Source organism: Pholcus phalangioides, unplaced genomic scaffold, assembly GCF_987345545.1.
Source record: "Pholcus phalangioides strain wild (caught in Gottingen) unplaced genomic scaffold, Ppha-v1.0 ptg000042l_1, whole genome shotgun sequence".
NCBI lineage: Eukaryota > Metazoa > Arthropoda > Arachnida > Araneae > Pholcidae > Pholcus > Pholcus phalangioides.
Genome location: NW_028301628.1, coordinates 9,120,175 through 9,140,677, shown reverse-complemented (window position 1 = coordinate 9,140,677; position 20,503 = coordinate 9,120,175). Strand labels below are relative to the sequence as shown.

Below are 20,503 nucleotides of genomic sequence, written 5' to 3'. Positions count from 1 at the left end.
CGGGTGGCTAAGAAAATAATGGAATGATGTTTTGTTGCACAATGTGTTCATTTTCTACACTTTGATAATAAAAAATATACTGTAACAAAGAGAATACACATTTACAATAAACGGAAGGCTGGATACCTAACGGAGATGAATTTCGGAAAACAAAATTCACACATTTCCCTGCGGGGAATCGAACCTCTATCCCCTCGCAGTGTTCCGTCCGGGCGAGTGCTCTACCATTAAGCTACAGGGGACTACCATCCTCTTCCCTCAGACCATATATGAACGCAGCGCATGGGAAGCCTAATTCAGCTAGTAGCTCTTCGCACAGGCATGTGAATTTTCTTTCCAAAATTCATCATCTCCGCTTAGTTTGGAAGTGGGAGGTGGGGGGGCATAGTTAAATTAAGGTTAAGAAACACTGATGTGCAATATCAACTGAAGGGGATTTAACTGTGTTCTTGGACGATTTTCCCCTGACCACCAATTTTCGAAACTTCTTAACTTCTCGTTTTGCTAAGCGCACACCCAACATCCTAAATTAAGGCCTCAGTCCCGTTTAAACGCCACTGTGACCTCAGGCTTCATAGAAATTCTTTGGTTGAATTGGCTACGATTTTCTTTGAAATTGCATACGTAAATCACAGGTATCAATCACATTACAAAATGTGTTAACCCTGTTGTACTCTTTGTATTTATCCTTCAGTTGTAACGTTCGGGTCATTATGGCCCGACTCATTTGTTTTCACTTTAATACTTGTGTACTATTGAAAAAACCTAGAACTGCAAACCTTTGAAACAATTATACATAAATCCAAAAATTTTTTAATTTAGTCATTAAAATTTTACTTTGCGTTAATTAATTGCAATTAACGAGATAACTCTTTTTGTGAGAGTATTAAAAATGCCCGGTGTATACTATTGCTTTTGCACAAAAAATTACTTGTTTTGAATACACCAACATTATACAGTAACGCCAACAAATTTCAGCGTTACCTCGCTTATAAGGTCAGTTTTTGAAAAGTCTGTTCTTTCCGTATAAATCTCATGTTGGTTATTTGAAAAAAAGTCACCCTGCTCATGAAGTCATTTTATTTGGTCTTTAGGGGTGACGTTGTACCGAGGCCAGACTATCATGCACGAGATGTCATGTACTACTCCCCATCAAACATGAAATGGGGCGGTTGATAAGCCCATGGGCCCTAGGATGAATCTTTTGTGTGTGTGTTTTTAAGTTTTTTACCCCATATATATATATATTTACTATGCAGGATCCGGGCTCAATGATATTTGAGCTATGCAGATTGTTTATCTTTTAATACACTAGGCCTATTTAGCAATTTCTGACAGCAACACCTGTATGTAATTTATGGGGGTCATCCATTCCGCAATTTTCATAAAGGACATTACAGTGTTAGGCAAGTTCTCTCTCTATTCGATTTTACCACAAAAATATTTAGAGTTGCAGCTGATTCAATCTCTGTGTGTTGTACGGTATTCCATGACATTTTTATCAAAGTATTCACTTGATGAGATATCATGCAGAAGATTTAAAGATATATTTTTCTAAAACCTGTAACTTTTATACCAAATTTATTATTTGCTTTTCCACGAAGTAGATATACTGAAATAAGTATTGAAGTTCTAACTTGTTTTTTTACCATATTGTACAAATCATTATTTGAACATTATTTTCGACTAGCTGCCAGGGTCGCAACTAAATGCTTGGTTGACCGGGACAAGTGCGGATTTTGGCACCCCCTTGTAATGTCGAAGGAGAGGTTTGAGAATAAAATTTGCGCCCCCCCCCCTATTCCAGCGCCCGGGGGACGAGACCCACCTGCTCGTATGATTTTCAAGTTCAGACAGATTCTTCGCTATGCGACTCTTTCAAAAGATTTTTATTTTTTACATCAGTGAGAGCTTTGATTTGTATTTGAGAAATAACTATTTAGAAAACATGAATAAATACAATTATTTTACAGCATAGAGATTAAAAAAACCGGTTATAGTAGTTTTTGGTTACAAAAATAGCGTTAGTTCGAAACCCATGCTCAAATAAATAAATGCAAAAATAATAAGTCGCTTGTGTGTGTGTGCATTAGCATTCAATTGAATTGAATTCAAAAATCACTATATATTATAGTAATAAACAATGTCCACTAGCTGAATGATTTTCCATTATTCCCTAAAGTAATGTAGAAGTCTTCCGTCGAAACCTTCCGTCTTTTCCTGCGGAAAACGTCCGCAGAAAATCGGAACAAGCAGAAAGCTTTTGCACCACTGCTTCCTCTCACATTCATTTATTAGAAGATGAAGTGTGTTTTTCAATATTTTCGTTTAAGTGGAACCTCTCAAATGAAAAATTCGTGATCTAAAGAGTCGCCAAAAGGAACGAAAAATGTTTGAGGAAACCCCTATGAAGCTACATGGTCTAGATCTAGAGAAATATTTAGAACTATACAGTAAAACCTTTTTAAGTCGTCATCCTAATAAGTCGTCAATCCGGTTAAGTCGTCGTTTTTCTTCAGGCCTGTCCAGCTTTCATAGACAACAATGTTATTAAACTCTCGTTTACTCATCGCTAATTCCGGTTAACTCGTCATCATGAAAAAGTTTGAGAAAGAGATGAACAGATTATTTCTATAGCTTCCTTTAAAAAAAATAGCTTGTTAACAGCATTGCCATATGCTTAAAAGTCACCATAAAAGCCTTATGTACCAAAACGGAATAGTTCAAGTAATGAAAGTTACGCTGGGGAAGTTCATTTGCCGACTGAAGTTTTTGAAACATTAGGGACTGTTCGAGCTCGACTTGATTTCTGCATTTCCCCCACTAATTTAAGGCTTCAAATTTAAACAAATTACCTTTGTTGAAAAACCAGACATTTTTTCCGAAGTTGAGGTTTTCTAATGTATGCTTTTCCTTACCCCGGGCCCTCCACTTTTCCCTTAATGTGGACCCTGTGTTCGAGGTCACCTTGTAGTTAGTATGTGAAAGATACACACACTTTGATAAATTTTACCAAGATTATACCTCGTAGTTGTTTCATGAACTACTGATGAATTAAAACACTAAAATTTTTAAATTTCATGTATGTGCAAAATTGATGTGCAGTAGTTCTGTTGTGAAGAAAAGCTAACTAATCTAACAGTTTCTCTGATTAGTCGAAATTAAAAATTACTAGCATAAATCATAAGTTTACGAGTATATTTTTACACAATACGTTCAGTAATAAGAGCTCTAAAAGGTAAAAATTTCAATTTTTTTTTCTGCCATCTATAAATTTTATTAATATTGTAATTTTAATTCATATTTTAATAAATGTTATATTACTTTAAATTTATACGATTTTCACAATATTACACATTGAAACTGACGGCACTTTTCCTAAGTTGTCATTCCGCGTAAGCCGTCATAATTTTTCGATAACATGAGGTGACGACTTATCGAGGTTTTACTGTACTTTTTCCTCTACTGTTCCTTACTCTTTCTCGTTGAACCGCTAGTGAAGTCGTATGGACCCACGGAGTTATAATAATAATATAGTTATAGTTATATTATATTTTTAGTCTATGTATGGACCCCCGTTCGGGAAACCCTGTGCTTCAATAATGTTAAAAGGAATTTGAGATACTTACAAGTCCCAATAATAGAATTCCACACTAAAACTAATATATAAAAATAACTTTTTAGATCTTTGACAAGAATTTTCGTCTTAACGTAACGAACAAAACGAAAATTAAGAAAAAAAAAATCAAAATACATCAGCTTTATATAAAGTTGAGGTAGTGACTAATAAAGTCAGAAAAAATCATGAAAATATTCCTTGACAAACAATTATGTAGTAACGAGGCAAACTTTGTTTCGGGTCAAATAGACCCGAACAGAGCACACATACACAGCAGGGTTAAATACTGTACTAATATAAAGATATATGTGAAACACAAAAATATTTAAAAGAAACGCTAAAAAAAAAATCAAAACGCAAAGTAAATGCATAGAAACCCAAACATAATAACCAGGTCCGTAGTGTGCCTTCTCGGGGCAGACTTTTGTGAGACCCCTCTTAATAGTATTATTATTATTATGCAAAATAAATAAAAACTTTTGAGGGAGCATTCAGCTCGGGGCCGAGGGGGCAGTGGTTGTCCTAGCCTAGTTACGGCCCTGATTATAACACAATAAACTAATGTATCAGCGTCTGACAACCTTTCTTCGTTAACTCTTTTTTTTACCATCAAATAAAAAATTTATCAATAAAATTTTTTTCTCAGCCACCTCGTTAGGCATTTTGCCTGTTGTGGCCTTGTACTTGAGTGTATTAAAATAAATTATTGATTTTCTCCTTTTTTCAAGCCGTAACTTATCATTTTAGGAAATCATTCCTAACTGAATTCTATCAGATCAATGCAAAGTGTAGCCTATGCTCGAACGAAACATGCCAGTAATTAATGCCATCAACAACAGGAAACACATAAATGAATTAATAATTCATCCAAATCACATCACGAGAAAGTACGAAAAATATCTCTCTCTTACATTATATAAATTTCCTATAAAATTATAATCATTTCCTATAATAATCCGAATAAATATTCATAAAATATTTTCAACGAAACTTATCGACGGGAACCGAAATATAATCCGTGAAGAATATTCATACAAAAAAAAAAAAATCTTTTCCTTAATAGATATATCTGAACATTTCACATTAATATAATTCTAGATTATTATTGTAATTTATTGTAATAATTGTAGTTATTCTCACGCTCAAAAGGAAACAAACCATTTCATCAGGAAACGGACGTCTTTGCCGTCGTAACGGGGTTTCGTTTTTCCTCTATTAACGAGAGTAAATTATTGATGAAAAATTTAACTGGGGTGAGGAAGTGTTGAAAAAATGGTTATTTATTTATTATTGTTGTTATTATTAAATTTTATCCTGTGAAGTGAAGTGAAAGTGAAAAGAAACAATCATTTCCCGGGTTATTGAAATCGCCTTAAAGGAATTACTCGGGGGCTTAACAGGGAGTGAGTGAGTGATTCTTTGGTGAATTATGGATATACAAGAGGATAATCATCATCATTTCGGCTGGGTGTGTGAGTGCGTGGAGCCATTTCTTTTTATCTTTTCTTTATCTTTCGGTCGTCTATGAATTCTGTCTTCTTTTTTCTTATCTTTTCCAACAGCTTTTTGGCATATTTTTAGGACACGCTTCTTTTCTGTTTGATTGAACACACAGCTGTTCCCGTTTCACTTATATAAGGTTGTTAAACTCGTCCAAAGCAACTGTCATTTCTAGTGTGGTCGTTGTTTGTGACGGTCGTTGTCGTTTTCGTGGTGCTCATATAGTCCTCAGTCTTTGTTTGATACATAAGAAACATAGTCATGTTTGCCAAGGTAGGTGTATATACATAATTAAGGATGACGATGACTTTTCCAGTCATCTTCAGAACTGCGGTGCTTATATTGTAATGGTCGTGCTATCTGTGAACCATGAGTGGTGGTGGTTTTAGGATGGCAACTGTAATCATAATAAGTCTTACTATTTGGGAGAAGTATTCAACTGGTTCCTTTTTTTGGATAGTTTGAATTTTATTTGGGGAAATAACATTCGTCGGCTTTGACCACTGCAAGCTCCGTCAGACCAATCATAAATTTCTTTGGATATTTCATTTTTGTCACACGGCCAGTGAGACTCTGCATGTATTATGACGTCATAATTATGAAGTTGAAAGACAAACAAACGATGTTTCCACTGCATTTCTTCAATGTTAAAAACTTTGTAGTCAGCGATATGTTTAAAACGAATTTATCTGTCTATTTCAATTTCTCGTTATTTTTTTAAGTAAATTAAGTAATTTAGGATGCTACTAATAATAATTTACGTGAGAAGAAAAATGTTAAATTTAGTCGTTTTTTGTTTGATGAATAAAAATAGTCATGTTATAGAGAAGTAGGTGCATTTACGTAATGGTGACTAGGGCTCAGATTTTTGTCCCAAAAATCTTGAAAATATGCAAGCATTTATGACCAAAAAAGCATAAAAACATGACCTTATAATTTTCCCATTATTTGATCTCTTCTTTTTCAGCTATTGATCGTTAAGTTAAAAATGTAAATTAATTAATTTTTGTTTATCAAAATTCTCTCACAAAATTCAAATGAAAACCAAGTTTACCTATTGCGCAATAATTGCTCTTTAGTACGTTTTAGAATCGCTCTGAATTTTATAAGATGCAGTTTCAAATGTTTAAAAAAATGTCATATTGTATAATTTCTTCTAAGAAATACTTGATGCTAAGCGTGATGCTTGAATATTTGTGCAGTTGTTGGAAATACCAGTGTTTAGACATGATGGAAATGCATTGAATACGAAGATTTCAAGTGTCCCGGATGAGTAAGATCTTTCGCATATGCTCGGCGTGCCTCATTCAGAGTTTCCTTCAGAAACATAGCGGAAGTGCATACTATATCTTTGAAGGAAATGCCGGTAGATTAAAATTTTCGGGGGAATGAAATGACCAAAAAAAAAAAAACCATTCGCTTAAAAATTCCTAAATTATGACCGATAGCTCGAAAATGCCCAAAATACGGCTTCTTACAAAAAAATATGACAACACAGGGGGTACAAAAAAAACAAAACGGCGACATGACCGCCGTTTCAAAGTGATGTGAAACTGCATCGCCGGCTTAAGTGCACTAGAACTGAGTCGCGGGTCACTCAAGTGATCTGTGAATATGCTGCGGGTGCCTTGAATGATCTGGAAGTACTGCACCTCTTAGTTTATTTTTACAAAATTATGTTTGAGGTCACTGGACCATATCAGATGACTCCGGGGGACAAATTTGACCGACGGGCCAAGGATTGAGCACGTATGTCCTAGGTTATCTAGGAGGTCATGCCCCTGGCCGAATTCTCAAGGCATGCGTGGAAGGGGGGAGGGTCCTGGGGGCTCATGCTTCCTAGAGATATTCAAAAACTAAAAATATTTGTAATATTATTGTAAAAAAAAATCAAAATATCGAAAGGAAATATACCTTTATATGATATTTTAATCCTATTTGTTAATTTAAGTACTTTTTGAAGGTTGGTACTTAAAATTTATCTGGAAGGAATTTCTTGTGCTCCCCTCCTCCTCCTCCAACGGTCGATCCTGCGTACGCCCCCTGGCTCCAGACAAGCTAATTAGATGTATCAAGATAAACATCTTGAACTGTCTTAACTGAAAGTTGACTGTCTGGGTTAACTGAAAGCTTCCTTTACCTTAACCTTTTTTCCGCCGGTGTGACCTTTTCGGCCATGTTTTATTCTTGTAGCACCTTTGTCTTATCCAGGATGTCTGTCCTCCCCATCCATCGTCATAAAGGAGTGAGACATACTTATTCAACTGGTTTTTTTTTTTTTTTTGAGTAAATTTACAGTGAACAAGGATTTCATAAATAATCTGATTTCATAAATTAGCTGATCTCCGGACCCCTGATCCCATGAGGGTTCTTGTGGGATGGGGGTCTATGCATGAAAAGACCATCTCAAACCCATGGATCCTTAAGCAAAACGTTCTGGGCCCCCGCAATGCAACAAAAATCGATTTCACGTCAGTGCCTTTTGAGGATCAGATCCGTTGCACAGGAACATCCGCAAACCCTACTGAAACTGATTAGGGCCTTCTCAATAGTGTCGTAAGCCCTGGTGTGTGTGTGGAGGGGGGATCTGCCAGGCCTTCAACAACCGATTTAAATTACAATGCAAGATTATCATAGATGACCATCCGTGTGCGGAAAATTCATCACCAAAAATTCACCGACATGACAATTAGCTACCTTTAGGAAAATTAACTGACAACAATTCATCGACAAAGTGATGTAGTGAGTGAGTGAGCAGGTGAGTAAGTAAGCAAGTGGATGAATGATGTAGTGGGTCAAGGAATGAATAAATTGGTAAACGAATGAGCGAGGGAGTTAGTGACTGAGCAGAGGAGCAAATGAGAGAGTGAGAGAGCAGGTAAGTGAATGCATGAGGGATTAGGTGAATGAAAGCAAGTGATTAGGTGAATGAAAGCAAGTGATTAGGTGAATGAAAGCAAGTGATTAGGCGAATGAAAGCAAGTGATTAGGTGAATGAAAGCAAGTGATTAAGTGAATGAGCATGTGAGTGATTAGATAAGCAAATGAGTGCGCAGGTGAGTCAATGAGCGAGTGAGTAAGCAAAAATTAAGTAAATGAGTAAGCAAAAATTAAATAAGTGAGTAAGCGAAAATTAAGGTTAATTAAGTGAGTAAGTGACCGAACAAGTGAGTGAGTGATTAAGTCATTCATAGGGTCACTCACTCTGTCACTCATACAGTTACTCACTCACTGGTGACGAACTGTTGAATTGGTGTCGCTGAATTTTCTGTAAATCGTGGCCACCATGATGAAAATTCTTCGGTCACATGCCCGGATGCGCCATGCGTTAAAGATAGGCTCTTTGAATACATCAGTTTGGTCTTTTGTTCTCGCGTGCGTATAATTAAAAATGTTTGCTAATTATTTCAACCACGGCAAAGCTACACATACATCGATGATCGATAAAAAAATATAATCATGATTTCATGACAATTGTAGCATTGACACAGAAAAACATGTAAGTTACAAAAATTAAATTTTACAGGACAATTCAAAGTCTGCGTGCCAAAGCCATAAACACTTACATTGAAAACCCCATCTTTGGGGAGATGCATAAACTATACTATATTTCTTCTAGCTTTATCATGCCACCGCCATCGGTTCGCACTATCTTATCCGCGAAAAAAAATAATTTTAGATTTTTTTTGTTGTGACTTTTACATGTCGATGCTACAATTTATTGTAAATTCATTTCTTATAATATTATTCGATGGTTTTTCCTCAGGTTTTCTTTGTTGCTCTGATTGCCGTCGCCAGCGCGATCACCTTGAGAAGGAGTCAAGACACTGATTTCGGTGTAAGTATGCGGCCAAACCCACCAATGTTGCCATGTAAAACGTGATACGTGCATATACAATGTAATTAATAACGCAATGGAAATAAATTTCGCGTGGAATTTCCATTAAACACTAATGATGCAAAAAATAGCAATAACGTCACATCTTTGGCGCAAAGGCGCGACAATGCATCTTATAACAAGTGTGGTATAAAATTGCGGCAGCCACATGAAGGCACCTCTAGCAAAAGTGCTATCAATTCATGCGGGGAGCCTTACAAGAGTGTAGCGAGGAAAAAAATAGGAAAAAAATCACTTCGCTCTGGAGCCCATGATGCAGTTTAAGATATCCCTAAGTCTCTAATCCTCATATATTCTGAGGGCGAGGGAGGACTCTAGAAATGTATGAAGGATTAACTGCACTTACATATAATCTGCCAAACGAAAGGAAGGGGGGGGGGGGGCTAGAGCGCAACATAAAAAACTGTGGCAACCCTGCTCTATCTCGAACCGTTTTCGAGTTATGGTGGATAATGAATTATGGAAGGAAATGCGTCAAATATGAAAGAAACCGCTAATTTGTGAAGTTTCTGAAAGACCTACATGCAAACTAAGCACATGTTTGGAAAGAACAGGAAAAACCCTATAAGAGAGATGACACCATTCCCATCAGAATATCTGGATTTAATGGTGAGCTGAAAGCGCTCAAAGATTGGCGAAGTGCAAAATCCTGTAATCACCAGTTTCTGCAATTATCCTTCTAACTACAATCAGTCAAATCAAAAAAAAAAAAAAAATGCCCATTTCACCAGCTTTCGAAAAAGGTTACAAAAAACCATATCAGTGTTGTACTATGAACCATGTCGTACTTGTCGTACTTCAGGAGAAATTCAGCCATTTGTTTGCGATACATCACTGAAATCAGAATTTGTCGAAGTAGACATTTTGGTGCTAATTGAATTTCACACTCCGCCAATCTCTCAGCGCTTGTAGTTGTACAAAATGAAATTGTCGCCGAAATCTGTAGCCGCCGAATTTTCGTCGAATACTTCGACGAACTAATCAGTGATGTATTGCGAGCAAACGGCTAAATTTCTGTTGAACTAGAACACCGATATGGTCATAGGCGTACGCAGAATTTTCTCGAGTGGGGGTTCAGATTTTTTTTCCTTATTGGGGGGGGGGGGGGTTTAAGTTATTTCCTGCTAAATAACACTATAATCTTGGCTCGGAGTTTCTCCTCCCCCACCTTGCGTACGCCAATGGATATGGTTTATTGCAGTGTTTCTCAACCGCCGGCCCGCGGTCCGGTACTGGGCCGTGACATCATTTATACCGGGCCGCGATTGTGTGTGTGTGATCTGCCGTTTCCTTTTCCCCATTCATGTTCCGTTAATCATGTGTTTGACCGTTCCTTCCACTTACAAAAATAAATGAAACCGAGGCCGCGGGCTTCCAAACGTTGAGAACCGTTGGTTTATTGTATTCTCTCCCGAAAGCTGGTGGAATGGACAACATTTTGGTAAATTTGACCGATTGTAGCTAGAAGAGTGTTTGCGGAATTGGCGATGACCGAATTTGGTGACAATCAATTTTGTGCTTCGCCAATCTTTCAGTGCTCGCAGCTCGCCATTAAATCTACACATTCTGATGAAAATGATGTCACCTAATAGTGATTTTTTTTTGTTCTTTCCAAATATGTGCTTAGTTTGCGAGTAGGTCTTTCGGGAACTTCACAGATTTAGATTTTTTTTAGATTAGATGCATTTTCTTTCTATATCCACCATAACTAGAAAACGGTTAGAGATAAGACAGTGTTGCTACTACGTTTTATGCCCCCACTTGGGCTCATCTTTCACCCACTTTCATTTGGCATATTTGGTGCAGTTCACCCTGTATATGAGACGACGGGAAACTTTCGCCCTCTTCGATGTTTTCTTAATGGGCGCCTCTGGTCATAACCAATAAATTGCACGCTTCATTAAATCGTTAAGCAAATATTTAAAATTCCCGAATGGAGAAACCACTTCATCTACATCTAAGGATAAGTAAATTTCGTATCTTAATAGAAATAAACGTAATAAATGCGAAATTTGCCTACGTTGACGAATAAATGCGAAAATTCGAATTTTATACTAATTTTCCGCGAAATCTCGGTAATTTACTCTTTACTTTTAGACATCGCTAATTATTTCGTGTGCTCCCAAGCTGTAATTGGCACTTTAAAAGAATACTAACTTGAATATTCTCAAATAAAGGGGTACGAACATAGTGCACGCTCGTGTCCGATCCTGCTACTCGGCACCATTACGGAATAGTTAAAAACCAGAATTTTAGTTTCTTTAACCAATCCGTAACGGTGGCATCTCGCACAAACGGAAACCAGCATGCACTATGTTCGAACCGTAGGCTCTTCGGCCTAGACTATATGACTGCGTGATTCAACTTATTAACCCCTTTACGATCACAGACACAATATTGCGTCCCACACCAGTGGAATAAATTCAAACAAGTTCTCTGTGTTTTCTTCTTTTCCTTTTCATCATCGTGAAGCATTAACATTTTTTTCATTTCCTCCTTTCTTTCTATATTCCCATTGATGATTTTTTTCCCCCACACATGCAATGTATCTTTCTACCACAGTATATACATGCAAGATCGAAAGAGAACACGTAGAGTGAGGGCAAAAAGAAACCTGAAAAACCTCTCTCATTACCTTATCTATTATACTTTTTCCTCTTTTTTTGTATATTTTTCCTTTTTCTAACGTGCAGTTAAGTTTTTGACGAGGTTACCAGATTTATCATCGATTCGTCAAATGGAGATAATCTGAATCTGATGCCAAAAGCTTGTACGTGAAATGGTTAAACACTTCTTGATGACAGCATTTTGCTCTATCAATGTGCATAAAATAATTCTCGTGTGTGACGGATTTATTAAAGAGTTCAAATTATTAAATTCCGTTGTGGCCAAGACAGAGACAACTTTTTTGGCACTCGAGAAAAATGAAAAGTGCGTATTTAAGCTACCAAAAATAGAAAAGTATCACAACTGCCAGCAAAACTCTTTCCGACGGCCTGTAGTAACCAGGTGGAATTCGTGGTTCAAAGCTGTCATTTATCTGAAACGTATTTGCTTTTTTTAATGAATATGAAGACGATAACTCGAACACGAGTTTCTTTTAAGGAAAGTTTTGACAGTGAAATTCTAGCTCGTAAAATACGAGTTCAGCTGACTTTCGTTTCCGAGTTCTGTAGGAAAATTATAAAACTAATCGGTGATTTGGAAGGATCAAACTATCCATTTGCGCACGTTTCGTGGAGTAATTTAGTAGACTTTAGAGAGAGAGTAGACTTTCAAGGACATTTTTGCGAAAAAAACAAAAAAATTTGACAAATGGGAATGGTGGAATTGAGTGATTATTATGCTGAAAACAGCAGCAGAGAAGATTTAAAATAAATTGATTTTACGCCATAGGCGGATGCAGGGAGAAGGCGGAAGGGGCGACCCCTCCCGTTCCCAAAAAATTTTCATTACTAGCATAGGTGGAAAGGGAAAATCCACCCTCCATTTACAATACATCCCCCTTCTTTGTTCGAAGAGCTTGTATCACTATACACCAAAGGTCTTCAACCTTTTTCTAGTCGCGAGCACTGCCCGTATCCATCATCAAAAGACGAGCACCCTTTTCGGCAAGTTCGACATACGAGTGCATGAAATCAGGATGATTTCAATCCATAGACTAAAGATTTTATTCTTACTCTGTGTTTCAATCCTAGAACGCAATTTGTACGAAGTATTTGATTGGAACGTTGACCAAGTGCTTTCGAGCATCGAGCAACGTGTTGAAGATGTCTACACACATGACATCCAACGCAACAAATGAAGCCTGTCAGCGTATGGGCAGACCATCTATAGCCGCGACAACACCCACATCGAATCATTTTTAAACCAGGGCCGGGTTTTTCATACGACAAGCATCAAAAAAATGGTTTAAACCGTCAAAAACCTCAATGAACGCTTTTAGATAATGTTTCGAACACAATAGATACATAATATAAAGCGTGCTTTATTTTTTAACACTAATTCATTACAATAATTGGAACAAAATAATTATAATTTGCAATTTTGAAATTTCCGATCTGCCCAAAATTTCATTCCATATTAAAAATTCTTGTGCAGCATCTGTTATAATACACTAATTAAACTAATTTATTCTCGCCTAGAAATTTCTTAGCTTAGGTTGTATAAATTATTATTTTCAATCAAAGCAGAGCTGGCAGGATTTGACACCCAAAGCACTGTTTTGATACAGCTTCATGTATAATTTCATTGCATTATATACATGCCAGTAAATACACAATATCATCATAGTCAAACTTAATCATTCTTACTTTTACACTAAGAATAAGTTACAGGAATTTCTTAAGCATCATATGCAATCAGCACTGCCGAATTAAAGGACATTTTAGTCTACAGTTTGGTATTTTGATTGTTAGATATATTCCAATGTTATGCACACAGTAAAGCTATTGTTTTAAGTATCAGAGTGATTATCTAGATAATTTAATTACAACAGAAATCAACATTACAAATATGGTGTAAAAGAAGTTTCTTTAAACACCTATTTGTTATAAAAAAGAGTGCAGTAGATGTTAATATCTATACACATACTCGTATATAAGCAGTTGAAGAAATTTTGGAAGGTTGAGAATCATCTTGAACTGAAGACTCTATCAAATCATTCCATAGTTTTTCCCTCAGCTTTTATGTTATGTTTTGTTCACATTGAATAATTTTTACAAGAAAAAATACATATATGTTGTATATTCCTATAGAAATGTTCCCTGATGCATCCCCCATGTTTTCCCATTCTCGGAATGTGCTTAAGAATGGTGGTATAAATATAGGTCATGCTGTCTATGCATGGTAGTGTATAGAAGAAACCCATATACTAAACACAATTATGGTTTCTCTTTTGCAAATGGTGGGCAGTAGCTATTATCTGTGCCTCGCCAATTTAAATAAATTCTCAATTTTCTTTATGTTATAGAATTGCTGCCTGAGTCTATATACGCGTCATTATCTTAATTAAAATACTACATTAAATACCACGTATACATTGTCCAAAATAATAGAGCAAGAAATTATTTTACAATCATATTAAATTTTCATCATTTGTATAATATAGTCACATTAAAAATTACATGTAATCACAATGTGCGTATTTTCAATGGAAATTTATATATTGAAATATATAATTTATATATTGCGTTTTTATTTACATTTTTGTAAACAAGTACGAAATTTTTGATTGCAATTTTTTTTTTTTGGCGAATAATTGCGGCATTTCTGACTGTTAAACATTTCGTTGGCTAAATTTACGTACCTCGAAGGTAAGGTAAACAACTACAAAACGATTGTCTGGAAAAAAAAGTTGCAAATATATATTAAAATAGTGTCATTAAAAAGTGATAGATGTAAGTTTTGACAAACCACTAAAATTTAAAAATTTATTAATATTTTTTAATTACAATGTATAGAAAAATTCATTACAAATATTTATAGTATGACAAAAAATTTGTTACAAAATTGCTCGATAGATGACGTTACCACACCCTAATTCAGTGGTTCTCAGCATTTAAAAGATCGCGTTCCGATAGATCTACAGAAGGGTAGTTCCAAAAAATAATTTATCCGTGAGGTATACACCTGACCTATTTTTGGCGTTTTTTTATCGATAAAGTTTTTTTTCGCCCTTCCAACTCTGATTTGGTGTCCATATGGAAGCACCTGATTGTTGGTGATCCAACGAGCCTACACAATATCATCCCCCTTTCGACTAGCACATCAGGCTGGACCCACCCCCCTCCCTTTCCCGTCGGTCCAGGTTGCACTATTGAATAATTTTCACCCAATTGGAATTAAATTTCCACGTCTGCTTTCGGACTCGAACCACAGCTTGAGGAACACGCTCTAGGCCAAAGAGCTATTAGTATCCGCCTTGTGGCTAATGCTACAAAACTAATACCTGTTCAAGTCTAAAGAGTCAAGGCATTAATACAAAAAACATGTCATAAATTTTAGATCACGGTCATCGTACTCAAAAAGATGGTGGGCATTTTTTCCCCTCATGCAAATGTTTTCGCGCTCATTCAAAACGTTATACTTCTCGGATTATAATGGAAAACCAAAAATAAACTTATTGATTTAATTGCCGGCATATTTGATCCTTTCATTTGGCTGCACTGTATGCTGATCTTTTTGGTTCAAAAAAACAAAGAAATGGCACCAAAAGGAAGAGTGTTTGGATACGACAGGCTTGATCGGCCATGCGACTAAATAGTGATAAACGGATTATACCACTCGAAACGGTGTGTATGTCGTTTATTAATGTTTCCGCTCGTTTATCCTTGGTTCGATTCTCCGTTTAAAATCTCTTAAGCCGGGATTAAGCTTTCACTTCGGTACGTAGCCGTCATTATGAGACGCGCTGCAGGGCCTCAGTGCAGAAATAGTTGCGGCCAGAATCGTCAATTTGCGGGCCCCCCGTTCAGCCGATACCAGGAAGAATTGGCTTCAGAAAATTCACAAATTATTACAGAAAAAAAAAATGCTAAAAAAATATCCACACACATGTAAATTAACACAAAAATGTCAAATTTATGAAAATTTTAAATGAATGAAGGTAATAATAAAACTAATGAAAACCCGGACCTAATGAAAGGAATAATTCCAGAACTGATGATTGATTCAGAAGAAATTTCATGCAAGAAGTAATACCAATTATTAAAAACACCTAAATAATTATTAAATATTGATAGAAATACATAATACTAAAACTAATGAAACAAATGATACCGAAACAATATTATCACAAAAATGAGAAACTTTGCCTGATTTTAATTTATACAAAAATTGCCACGTTTTTAAGACAAATAAATTCAATTGGTCGAATATATTTCGGTATTATTCTTTTTATTTTTTATTATGCATTATTATATATATATATATTATATACTAAATGAAGATGTGTATAATACATATATATGAAGATATATATGCTAACGTATACTAAAATAGAAATACTAAATGAAATAATACCAAAACTAATGAAAGAAATAGTAATAGTACCTAAATAATTCTTAAGAATACTAACTAACTAAATAGCTATTAAGCATGCCGAAACAATTATTAAATAATATCTAAATAGTTATTAAATCATAATAGAAATGCATAATATATACCCCAAAATGAATACGTAATACTTAAAAGAAATCCCCAAACCAGTGCCGTCTTAACACACGGGGGCCCGGGAACCTCAAGAGAAGAAGGGGCTTCACAAAAATGAGATCTGGTAGAAATTTTCGACAATTCATCAGGTGGGGCCTTAGGAAAACCACTTGGCCTGGGGGCCTACGATGCTCTTAAGACGGTCCTGTCCCAAACTAAATGAAATAATCCACAAACTAAATGAAATAATCCACAAACTAAATGAAATAATCCACAAACTAAATGAAATAATCCACAAACTAAATGAAATAATCCACAAACTAAATGAAATAATCCACAAACTAAAATGATCCCAAAACTAACTGAAATAATATCAAAAGTAATGAAATAAAAATTGTGGTTTGAATTTTGTTTTTGTGTAATCAGTGCCGTCTTAACGCATGGGCCCACCCGGGCACGGCCTGGGGGGCCTCAAGCTAAGGAGGGGTCTCACAAAATGAGATTTGGTTGAAATTTTCGAGAATTTGCCTGGTAGGGCCTCGCAAAAATCACTTGGCCTGGGGGCCATAATGGTCTTGAGAGGACCCTGTGTATAATCACTCCAAAGATCAAACTGAAAATGAGGACGATTGAAAATAATTTTTAGACACTGACATCTATCAGTTAAAAGTTAAACCTAAAACTTTCAAAAGCCAACTTCAACTTTTATTATTTGCCAGTAGATGACGCTACATCCGCGACAGTGGGAACTAAAAATGATTGCTGTGGATTTCTTTAAACTGTATCGTCAATAGACATCCTAACAAATTGCTTCGAAAACGGGACAGGGAAAACGTAATTTTTGATTTATGTTTCCATCAATGTGTCATTATATAGCGGTTAGATATATTTTTTTTGAGATCAGTTTGAGATTTAATTAATTAGAGATTTGAAAAACATTTATACATTAGTTGGTTCGGTGCATATGGATCCTCGGGGTTATATAAGTAGATCTGGGATATATATATAATGCGTGCATCTTGATAACATATAATGTGACTTTATATAATATAACATCTCGATAACATAGATGCCCTGGGGCTCCCCAACAAGACTAGAAGCGCCAGTCAATCCGATTTCCATTTTGTTTAAATTATTCACGATTTTTTTTTAAATCATGATGTCTAAGTAAACACGAAGTCTCCTACACATTGCGACCACCGAGCCCTGCTGGGTCCCCATGCTTTATGACACCTATTTTTTTATAGTCAAGGTCGGCTCGGGAAAAAATTCTCACCCGGGCGAGAGATCTTTCGGCACTCCTCCGGTCGCACCTGTATAATGACCCGGAAAATTCCCAGATTTACGTACGCCATGCGCATGCATTAAAAATTACAGTTATCTTTGCAAAGTTTTGAAAATTTTCTCAAATTATTTCTTTCCCCTTACCGATTTGGCGCACCTCCTGTAGCGGCAAGGCAACCCGTGCGGTCGGATGGCCCTTGATTCGCTCCCTTCACCCTGCTTAGCAGGCCTACTATGACCAGAGCTGCAAATATCGTTATAAAAAGAGTTTTGGTCACTCGTGCAAACATGCATTTAGGAGGGTGAGAATATAAAAAAGTGAGCCCACTGGGCAAAGGCCCTTTTCTTGCATTTTGCATAACCCCCCCCCCCCCCCATGATGATCAGGTTCTATAATTTCGCTCGTATAATAACTCCCCCATTTAGAATGTTTTCCCGCTTAGTATGACTTAGGACGACTTGTGGTCCCAACTCTCACTGATACTCATTGAGACTTTCCGTTTGAGGAGTTTTCCCACTTACAGCGTTTTTTCATGACAGGGTTTTGAAAAATTTTATAAGCGGGATCCACTGTATGCAAATCGGTTGGATGGAGAGCTCCAGCCTGACTTCCAGAGCATCACGTTGTCCGGGGGATCCAAGATGCTGATGGGACAGAGCTCACACGTACATAGAACCTAATCGATGAATTATCATATATAACGCACTTTTTGCTCTTTAAAAAACATACTTATTACTACAAATTATGTCATAATTATATAATCTTCCTTGCAACAATAGCCTGCCCCACCTTATCAGTTCGGGTACAAGGTCAAAGACACCAACGGTAACCAGTGGCGTACCGAAGAGAGCGACGGCAGCGGACGAGTGACTGGGACCTACGGATACGTTGACCCTAGCGGCATCCATAGGCAGGTCAACTACATCGCCGACGATAACGGCTTCCGGGTGAAGGTGAGGTCCAACGAGCCCGGTATGCAGGCCCACTCACCATCTGACGCTATCCTGGGATTACAGGTGAGGAAAAAGGCTACGCAATCTCTCTCACAAACCCGTTACATAACTCGTCTCACATGTGTTTAGTTCAGCGGTTTCTCAACCGGCAATCCGCGAGAAATTGGAGGATATGGGTTAGAGGTTCCTTAAAAAGGGATATTGTCACTTAACTGGTTCCTTGAACATGTTTGATATTTCAAGGTCTCCTCTGACCATAGTCATCTTCCATTTCCGTGATCCCTAAATCACGGACATTTTTTTCCAACGTTGTCCAGACCATGGACATTTTCCACGTGATATCAAGGCAATGGACATTTTTCAAATGATTCCAAGACCATGAACAATTTTTCATTTGATTACTAGAGACCATGAACAATTTTTCATTTGATTACTAGAGACCATGAACAATTTTTCATTTGATTACTAGAGACCATGAACAATTTTTCATTTGATTACTAGAGACCATGAACATTTTCTTGCTTTGTTTTATCGACCGTAGACATTTTCCATGTGAGCAGACCATGGAAACTTTCGACGTGTGATTCCGTTTTAATTTTTCTTCTTCGACCATGAACATTTTCCTAAAGGATCCACAGACCATTGGAAATTTTCTAAAAAGATTCCCAGACCACGGAAACGTTTCATGTGATTCCACGAACATGGACATTTTCTAACGTTGTCCAGACCATGGACATTTTCTAACGTTGTCCAACATTTTCAACGAGATTTCCAACCAGAAAATTTCCAATGAGATCTCTAACTATGGACATTTTCCAACATTATTCAGAACATAGACATTTTCCAACATTATTCAGAACATAGACATTTTCCAACAGCATCGCTAACCATGGACATTTTGCCTGAGATCTCTAATTATGAAAATTTTTCACTTGATTTGTAGACTATGGACATTTTTTCTTCTCATGTCCAAGACAATGAACATTTTACTGAGATAAAGGCCCGACTTACATACGTCAATTAGTTTAGTAATCAAATGAATTTTTCAAGTTGTCAAGTAGATAAACCAGATTATATTTTTTCGGTCAAGGTGCATTCGCCAGTGGGCTCGGCCTCACATTATCCCAATGAGAATTGACTTCTTGATCACTAACGCTGGGACAGTTTTTTAAGCACTTGACCCGTGTAAACGGGTCTCAAAGAGATTGGTTGCGACAGGGGACAGGCGCGCCACGGCAGTCTTGTCACATGGACGTACATGGGCGCAGGGCCGCATTTAGATGCTTCGTCACCCCGGAAAGTGCGAATTTTGGCACCCCCTTGTAATGTTGAAGGAAAGGTGTGAGAATAAAATTTGCGCCCCTCCGGTCCTGCGCCCGGGGCACGAGACCCACCTGCTCCTCCCTAGTTGCGGCCCTGCATGGATGCTGTCAGATGCATAGTGAGGATGAGATGCCATGGTAAAGATACCTGGTACTATGATTATCCATAATAGGTATGCAAATCGGTAGGCTGCCACTTCCAATCAGGGTCAAGCACATCGCTTTGCGCCCCCCCCCCCTCCTCCCCTAAGATGTTCTTAAAACGGTGTCCGACACTAGAACATTGTTTGAACGGTACCATAGGTGGTTGGGGAAACACTACTCAATAGTGTGTAAAACCCTAGTTAATATCGATATCGATCCTTTCTTTACAGGCAAACAATCCTCAGGTGACGATGAACTTCCCAAGATTCCACGGGGACGGGGTCTCTTTCTACAGCTTCAACCACCAGAAGGCGCCATCGTCGGATTTCATCATACCGGCTAGCAGGAGCGGCAGGCAGACACCTTGGTTCCCGATGGACACCATCGCAAGTAGTCCTTAATGCGAACAAAAAAAAAAGTACACTTTCACATGCCAAAAACATATCCGCATACCATCAATAACTAATTCTCTGTGATACGCAGCTACTGTAACTACAACAATGGAGGAAATTGCCAATAATAATGATGATAAACGTGCAATAAATACAAGAAAAATATTCCTATGAGGAGGAGAGATCTCTTGTAAATACACAATCTTGTAAATACATGAATAAAATACTATTATCATTA

At 37.0% G+C, this 20,503-nt stretch overlaps 1 protein-coding gene across 1 annotated transcript; it reads left to right on the top strand.

The window, feature by feature from the left end:
* The first annotated feature begins 5,276 nt into the window (after nucleotides 1–5,276).
* LOC149064441 (cuticle protein 16.8-like) lies at nucleotides 5,277–20,503 on the top strand. Its single transcript, XM_089254784.1, has 4 exons — nucleotides 5,277–5,392; nucleotides 8,886–8,957; nucleotides 18,234–18,470; nucleotides 20,104–20,503. Exons 1-4 carry the CDS (start codon nucleotides 5,381–5,383, stop codon nucleotides 20,272–20,274), a joined length of 492 nt encoding a protein of 163 aa, XP_089110910.1. The 5' UTR covers nucleotides 5,277–5,380; the 3' UTR covers nucleotides 20,275–20,503.